This window comes from Gymnodraco acuticeps, unplaced genomic scaffold, assembly GCF_902827175.1.
Source record: "Gymnodraco acuticeps unplaced genomic scaffold, fGymAcu1.1, whole genome shotgun sequence".
NCBI classification, from domain to species: domain Eukaryota; kingdom Metazoa; phylum Chordata; class Actinopteri; order Perciformes; family Bathydraconidae; genus Gymnodraco; species Gymnodraco acuticeps.
The window spans coordinates 3,764,100-3,773,046 of NW_022991187.1; the positions used below are offsets into that span (position 1 = coordinate 3,764,100).

Here is an 8,947-nt window from a genome sequence, read left to right on the forward strand (position 1 = left end):
ACACACCACACAGACACACAGTGCGAGCTTGAATGAAAACACAGAGACCCAGAAGTAGGCTACTTGTACTGTACTGTATATCATATTATTTTCGATGGCTTTACTGTATAATCAGTGTAACAGATGAACAGATCGCCACCGGGCTTTCATCTAAACACACAGCCACGTAATGATAACAAAACAAAGGTCGAGGGTCATTGGTCAAGCAACACACCAATCAGAGAGCAGCAGTGCGCACAGCTCAGGCTCTGTTTTAAATATTGTATTCTTTATTTCTGACGTATTTCACACAAAAAACCTTTAGTGGAAACGTTTTCACTTATATGTTGTTGTTTTTTAAACGGCAAAGTGGCAAGGCTTGCCCACCCTGCGTTGGGGGGGCACAGTGACTCATTTGGGGGGGCAGGGCCCGCGAATGACCCCCCATGACGCCGACCCTGGCTCTCACTGAGACCTGGATTACTCCATCCAACACATCCACCCCAGCAGCTCTCTCCACAGCATATTCCTTATCCCATACACCCAGACCCACTGGCAGAGGAGGTGGTACTGGTCTCCTGCTCACTCCCAAATGGAGCTTTTCCCTCTTCAAGCTACCTAACTTCACTCCTTCCACCTTTGAATTCCATGCCGTCACAGTAACCCATCCTATACAATTAACCATTGTTGTTCTCTACCGTCCACCAGGCGCCTTGGGGGACTTCTTGGAGGAATTAGATCATCTCCTCTCACACATCCCTGAAACTGGCCCTCCCGCTGTACTTCTCGGAGACTTCAACCTCCAGACAGGGAAGATAGACGAACTAACATCTCTGTTAACCACCTTTGCTTTCTCACTGTCTCCATCCCCACCAACTCATAAAGCTGGCAATGTCCTTGATCTCATATTCTCAAGGAACTGTACTACTTCTAACCTCTCTGTAAACCCGCTCCACACATCCGATCACTTCTTCATTTCATTCTCTTTACCCCTTTCCAAACATAACAAACTAATCTCTTCTCATCCTGCACCTGTCCGCCGTAACCTTCGTTCCCTCTCCCCCTCTACCTTTGCCTCATCGGTGCTCTCAGCCCTCCCTTCCTCTGACTCGTTCCAACTCCTGCCTCCAAACTCTGCTGCAGAAACTCTCCTCTCTACTCTCTCATCCTCTCTGGACTCTCTCTGTCCTCTCACATCTCGGCAGGCTCGTCAGTCCCCTCCTGCTCCCTGGCTAAATGACGCACTGCGTGCTAATAGAACCATCCTTAGGGCAGCAGAGCGGAAACGGTGGAAATCCAAACACCATGACGACCCCAGGCCAACCGGCTAACTCAAACATATCCAGGTTAGGTTGAACCAAACTTCGTAGTACAGGCCCCTGGACCAGCAGCACAAGATAGACAGGGGATACTGACAACTCCATAAACTATAGAATATACCTTTTTATAAATCCTGAAATCTGTTGGCTTGAAGAAACAATCTGTCAAGTTTTGTCAAATTATTTACAATAATGTACAGCTATCGTATAGAAAATTTGAATTGTATTTGATCTGAACATGAACCCTTTGATTAAAGATATCAGAATGAAGATGAACCTTAAAGTAAACACAAACCACATAAAAAATAACCTACACAAGGAACAGAAACAATAAAAATAAAACTATTGCTGCAAAAACATTCAGTTTGAACCTATGAAACCAAGTAGAAATCCCACAGGGATGGGTGCGACATTTTGATATGGTTTTTGTTAAGCAGAGCATTGATTATTCCTTCTTCTGCACTGACTCAACACTCTTCCAGTTGGAACATATTGTTATGGCCTCATAAATGAACATATATCATTGCATAATTGGACAGAGCAGAAAAATCGACCCAGGTGAAACGATAAGCTCGGGTTTTACTGTCTGTAATAAATGTTAGTGCATCCTTAGTGGTTTGAGAATATATACAAACAATAATCAAGTGTTATATTACAGTCATTATAAGGAGGCTCAAAGGAAAAATCAAAAGCACATGTGATTTTAAGGAAAAGTTTAATTTATTATTAACTGTGGATTATTTTGTTGCTTCTTCAAATAAAAAAAAGTAATTTATGTATAATATCAAATACAAATCTACTTTTGCTGAACAATACATACTTTTTTTATACTACTGAAAAATGTGTGTTTTTCCTTTCCATACATATGTTTTTACAATATGTTCTTAATAAACTAGGCATACATCAGCTGTGTGTGTGTGTGTGTGTGTGTGTGTGTGTGTGTGTGTGTGTGTGTGTGTGTGTGTGTGGAGAATCCTTAACAAGCCTCACCTGTGCTTTGTCGTTAAGTGGAATATAAAGCAGCTGCTGATGTCTCAGTTAATCATCCAGTCCCCTTCATTTTAGACTTGTGTTTTTGTTGGAAGGTGTGCTGGACATTGCCAAGCTCTGATACTGACTGTATTCTTTTTGGTGTTACTGCTTACAAACTGCAACATGCTGAGGCTTGGGAACATGTAAGTTACATTTATTGTAGATTTCTTTCTATGTGTGTACTTAATTGTCTCTAAATGATGTGTTTTATGTGTTCAAGTTTGTTATGGATGGCTGCAGCTATCATCTTGTGTCAAGCCAGGCCTAATGTGAAGCTAAATTCGCAGTCAAGTAAGCTTCAATTCTCATTAAGTCATTTTACACAGCATATTAAGTCGGTTTACATTCTCCTCACAAGCCTTTTCTTTTAACAGGCAGTGGGTTAAGGTCTGACTGTGCCGCAAATGTAATAAGACTGTCGTTGGACAAGGCTTTAGCAGTGGGAAACCAGCTTGAGGTGGAGGCTATCAGTAAGTATTAACTGCTAATAATGCAGCTGATTGGTTCATCACTGAGGAAAGGGGTCCCTGACAAAGCTTATTTTCTCCCCTCAGATGGCACCAAGCACATTTTGTTAACACCTAGCATGGCTGCTCAGTGTGGATACAGCATGGAGTCTGACCCGTGGGGTAACACCAGAATCTACACCTCCCTGATGGGCTGCTTTGTGGACAACAAGGTTTGTTTTGAGCTAAAGGGGTTTAACAGCATTCAATGTAATTTTCTACCGAGTTTAGCTGTGCTAATTCTGTCAAGTGACTGAATTAATGGCTCAACAAACACATGGTTGCTCCCATTTTTGTGTTTCCCTGAATTTATTTGTAACCCCTTACCGTTAAAAGACCCAAAGTACATTTCCCTTTTTGTTTGGTACATCCCTAAAATATTAGCACTGCTCCACTCAACTGTATTCCTCAATTAATCTACTAGGTACTTTCTTGACTTGTTTGGTACATACACAAATATCCATTTAGACTTCAAATGTGTCCCTGAAGGCAAGGATATTACATTTCCAATGACAAAGAAGCTGGAACCAAAGAATATTAGGGAGTTTCACTTAATTTAGTTTTTTTTATATTTATAGGATGATGCTACATTTAACGTTGGCTTGAGACTCCAGATGTACGGCGAGAATCCATCAGACGTGGTCAGTCATGATGTGTCTCAGACTTGCATCTACACTCGCTGGGCCTCCAGGGAGATCCTCTGCGACAGGAACTACATGGAAGTAGGTCATCTTTACATTGATGAGTCCACCATCTTGTGTGTATGGAAACGAATGCTAAAACCACCGTTTTCTGTTTTAGGTTTCGCACCACATGGCTAACCTTGATGCTGAAGCTAAGGGTCAGACTCGGGATGGTAAAGACGAGAAGCTCAACGCCAATCTTGAAGTATGTTGAATTAAAACTGTTCAGATACTACAGTTCAATTCCTCCCTACACCAATGAGGATTTAATTATTATTTGTTCTTTCCTGTAGGCCTCTGGTGCATCACAAGGTATCTGGAAGATCACGTTTTACACCCCAGAACCAGTGGCCATGGTGTTGCAAGAGGCTGAACAAGCCGGCTACGCTGCCAAAACTACCTCTAGTCGCCTGGTTATGCGAAGCCCGTACAATACAGCAGAGACTTATTCAGAGGATGTAAGCAACACACTCTTATACAGTGTTTCTTTCCTTTCCCTCCTTGTCAATTATATTAAACCTCTCCTCTCTTTAGGTGGCTGGAGTCCCCATGGAAGTTTTCAGGGTGAGCGCCTACTACATGGCACCACAGGGTCTGAATGTAGTGAACTTGGCAGCTGCTTGTCCCAAAGGTGAGTCCTGAGCAACATATTTCCTTCACAGTAAGCTTAATTGTTGCACAGTTAACCTCAACAGCTCAATGTTGTCATTAACAGGTGGTGTCCTCTTCACCGAGGATATGATCTCTTGGCACGTACCCTCGCCGTGTGACTCCTCTGTTGGACGGCAGAATTACAGTCTCAGAAATGCACATGGGAATCAACGGGCAGAGGCTTGATAGATCTCAGATGGCCGCACGGGGGTACACACTGAGCACCACAGACTTCCACATCGTCGTCGAGATCCCAGTGGGCTCGCCTGATGGTTACTACAAGGTTGGGGAAATCTCTAGATTAGAAATGCAAGAGTCACTAGTGCATTTGCATGTTTTATTGAAATGTCATGAATTATTGCAGAGCCATGCCCCAGATTACCAGTACCACATCACCTACTTTGTGGAGCCCATGCTTGAGGTACTGTGGAGAGAAGATGACACCCAAGATGATACCAGATACAAGGTTTTGTTCCCCATCATGACCCCTCTGATGCCTCAATCTCCCCAAATCCAGGATGGTAAGTCACATTTTCTAGTAGGTATGAAAAAAATGACATTTGAACTCGGGCTTGCTCGGATATATCCTAAAGACTGCTAAACCCATTAAATAAAGTCTTCAGTTTTTTGCAAAATGGTGTGTTTGGATGGGATTCGAAGCCAAGTACAAAATCTACTTTTGCTTACAAAGGGCACTTTTTTGTTTTTTTAAATAGCACTCAATCCGACTACTCAATTTGTCTCTCAATGTTGAGGCTGGTTTAGAAGTTGTAAACCTGCCACTTTCTGTTCCTCAGACACCGTCCCAGAGACTCGGGTGTTCAGCGTTCTTTTGGGAACCTTCCTCCATGACGTTGAGCTGAGGAACATCACCTTCTCCACCGGGGTCCTCACTGTTGAGGAGAGCAATGCCAAAGGCTTCACAGTCCAGGAACACAGCTTGGCTAATGGCTCCAAGAGCTTCTCTCTTCAAGTGCCCTTTGATGCCGATGTTGTCTTAAAACATGTATGACATTATAGATTCAAAATATCACTTTGTACCAGCATATTTTCAGTGTTGCTGAGCTTTTATTTCATTTGTTGCAGAATCCTGAGCGCTTGGTTACATCCTACTTCCTCCCTCTGATCTTTGGGTTGATCGTCCTGCCTGAAGAAACTCCTTTTGCTCTCCCGGTCGACCTGCAGGCCTCTCTGCAGGATATTGGTGAGATCATATTGAATTTGCTTTTGACAATATCTTCATGCAAATTGTGTTTTCTAAAATTAAATAAAACATATATAAGAGTAAAAGCTACACAATCAAATGGATAATGCATGTTTTGCTGCTCTAGTGTTACCCATCATGGCTGGCACCTGTGACCAGAACCAGTTTTACATCAGCGTGAAGTTCGGGAGTCACGGCTCTAATTTCAAGGCTATCGTTGGACCTCGAGAGCTGACTGCTGAGATGGCTGAAGACTACAATTTCTATGAGAACGGCACACACCTCAGCCTCATTCTGCCATACACTGCCAAGGACGCTGTTTTCGAGGTATGTCAAAACTACAAAATCCCACCATAGATCTTCTGCATTGGCTAACTTTACTTTCTTTTCCACAGCTGCTCACTGCAGAATCAGTCAAATCCAGAATTGACCTGCTTCTGTTGGATCGTGCAAACGACTGGGTGCTTGCTGATCTCTATCTGGCTTGCTACTTCCCCTTAAAAGCAACAGGTAAGATGGAACATGTAAGTTTATTTGCTGCTTTAATTGATGGATTTGTGTTGCTTTACACATTGCCTGCTTCTTCTTCCAGAGTGCCACCCCAATGGCACAATGACCGCTGTGGCTGTGAAGGTTGAATCGACTCGTAATCTGAAGCCAAGTCAGCTGACGCTAAAGGACCAGTCCTGCACACCACAGTTCAGCGACGATCGCGTTGCATATTTCTCCTTCAGTGTGGATACCTGTGGAACCACCAGAACGGTGAGTGTGAATCGCATTTAAATATCAAAAGGGTTTTTTGTCAAATGTTAATGCGTTTTTGTTGTTAAATAGTTCTTTGACAACTACATGATGTATGAAAATGAGATCCGCCTGACTTACAACAACGCCAAAGGAGCAGCCAACACATCACCAGTTGATCCTGATTACAGGTAAAATATTTGATTCTGTATAATTGGAGATGAACACCTTCAATGTATGCATTTATATTAGGGATGCACGATAATTATCGGTCCGATATTATGACGTCATCCCGATAAACCCGATACCAGTATTAATAGCCCCGATAATATACAATATATTTTTTGGGTGAAAAAAAATACTGCGGTGTGGATTGGGATGAGGGGCGCTTGTTTTTTACTCGGCTCCTCCCGGTTTGCCAGTACTGTGGTTTAGGAAGAGGGGAGTTCTTCACAAATCCAGCGCTCCCTAACTCATGCCTGGCTGTGACGTAAATGGTGTGAAGCCAGCACAGTAAACAAACATGTCGTCGGTGGTATGGGCGTTGGAGCTATGTGCAACTCAAGGCATATGCTCGAACCGGAGCTGCCTGGACGCTGCAATCATGTTGCACACTATTCGTGCTGAGTGTGCTGACTTTTCGTACAATGTCCCACTGTCTGGCTTCCTGCATAAAGTCAAGTGCTCGGCGCAGTTGTGGCGAAATGTCGCTCCTCTGTTTTCATTTAAACGGCTCCTTTTATCTGTTAGCGCAGCTAGCTAGCACCACATGCTAACAACAATGCACGTAGGTCTCTCTCGCTCGCTCGGGCCACACATACACACCCTCCCGGTCCTCCAGATGGCCAGTCGGTGAGCGTGGATGTGTGGTCTGCCGCAAGCGGGCGGCAGGAGCGGGGCTGTCAGCATCAGCTTGTAGATGGTATTTTAAATTCGATGCGCTCTGAAACTACGGGGCGGCCAAGGAAAAAAAATACACATGCGTTAATCGCGTTAAAATAATTAGTGGCGTAAATCTTTTTTATTATCGCTCTTGAGAAGCAGGAAGTTATCGGTATCTGTTTTTAAAAAAAAAAACAATATCGTGCATCCCTAATTTATATATTATTTTTTCCCCTAATAGGCAAACCATTTCCTGCTTCTATGTGGTCAATGAGACTCAGACTGTTGCCTTCAGCGCTAAACCAAGAACCTATGAGCCCGCTGCAGAGATCGGCACCGGCCAGCTGATGGTGCAGATGAGGCTTTCCCAAGGCATGGTGGAATTTTACAACATCTTGTTCATGCATACAAAACACTGTTTGCAGGTCTCCCTTGAAAAAGAGATCTATGATCTCAAGGGACCGATCTGATTAAATAAAGGTTTGAAATGAAACTGTAAATGTCCAGGCTTCCTTTCTCTAACGGGACTCTTCGCCTGCAGATCCATCCTACGAGCTCTTCTACCAAGCAGAGGATTATCCAGTGGTGAAATATCTGCAGCAAGCCTCTGTATTTTGAGGTGGAGCTGATGCATTCTACCGACCCGCACTTGGAACTCATTGCTGAGAACTGTTGGGCAACCCTTTATGAAGATAGGACATCTCTGCCAAGCTGGGACATCATTGTGGACAGGTAATGTTGCGCAAAACTAACTACTAACTACTCATTTCATTTGTTTAACTGCTGCTTTATTAACTTTCAAATTCCTTCAATAGCTGTGAGAATCGCAATGACAGCTATGCAACAATTTTCCATCCCGTTGTGAGTGACTCCAGAGTTTTAGTCCCGTCCCACATCAAGCGCTTCTCTGTAAAGATGTTCACTTTCACTAAAGATGACAAGGTTCTGAAAGACCAGGTAAGACTTGTAAATCCAAATCTGGAGTCTTTTAGCCACTGCTGCATGTAGCCATGTGTAAAATCATCCTGTCCGTCCACAGATCTATGTCCACTGTGATGCAGTGATTTGTGACACAAGCAGCCAGGCAGATGGTTCCTGCAGAGGCCAGTGTGTGCATCCTCCAGGTCAGAGCTACTCAAGACCTGCAGGTGTAAAAAAGGGTAAGTGACCGAGTCTGAACAAATGTAGTCGATCTGGATGTGCAGTTGGTAATCTTTACTTGGTTTGCAGAGCGAAGAAGCACCGACTCAACACGCCAAAGGCAGATCTCCTCTGGGGCAATTATTCTGGCTAACCTTTGAATATTTTCTACAAGTGTTTACATTTGTCATTTGCACCTTATGTAATTGTGTTCATCGTTTTGTTTGGGACGACCAGGGGAACAGTTTTATCAATGAATGTACTGTACTGCCTTTTATATTGATGGATGACCATAACGACTCGTGTATTTAAAAAAAAAAAAAACGAATAAAAAAAAAAGCCACATTATTTATATGGTCTCTTTTATCAATGTATTGCATCTTCTGTGGTCAATTTTAAGGGACATATTAATAAAAGCAGGTTCTGTGTCAACCAGTACCCTCATAATTTCAAGAAAATGCAGAGAAGCATCAACATATGTAGCAATGATATCCTATATAATAAACAACTAAAAATGATAAGTTGATTTAGGCGCTAAATGAAAGACGTGTCGTCACTTACGCCTTTAGGGAACACAACAAACCTTAACAGAATTCACAGCCAATGGAGCAAGACAACCCTCAAATACAGGAAAATGCTCACTCTGAGTTTAAAAACTAGAACTTCAAATGTGCAGAACAACTGTATACAAAGTTTATCTCCTACTTACAGTGCAGGTACTCTTTGTTCAATTGTTGGCGATGTCTGTACTAGTGTTGCAGCGTATTCTGCTACCCGTCAAATTCTGTGTCCCCGGTTAAAGCTAACGTC

General features: G+C 43.0%; 1 protein-coding gene across 1 annotated transcript; it reads left to right on the plus strand.

Moving 5' to 3' along the window:
• Nucleotides 1-2,352: 2,352 nt before the first annotated feature.
• Nucleotides 2,353-8,323, plus strand: LOC117560979. The gene is given in 23 exon segments (XM_034238144.1): nucleotides 2,353-2,473; nucleotides 2,551-2,621; nucleotides 2,705-2,800; nucleotides 2,885-3,009; nucleotides 3,415-3,558; nucleotides 3,638-3,724; nucleotides 3,813-3,977; nucleotides 4,054-4,150; nucleotides 4,235-4,275; nucleotides 4,277-4,453; nucleotides 4,535-4,691; nucleotides 4,968-5,176; nucleotides 5,257-5,374; nucleotides 5,502-5,701; nucleotides 5,770-5,884; nucleotides 5,967-6,136; nucleotides 6,209-6,306; nucleotides 7,239-7,369; nucleotides 7,539-7,600; nucleotides 7,602-7,729; nucleotides 7,813-7,954; nucleotides 8,037-8,157; nucleotides 8,228-8,323. Coding segments are annotated over 23 exon segments (2,745 nt in total). The 5' UTR covers nucleotides 2,353-2,453; the 3' UTR covers nucleotides 8,299-8,323.
• The last annotated feature ends 624 nt before the right edge of the window (nucleotides 8,324-8,947 follow it).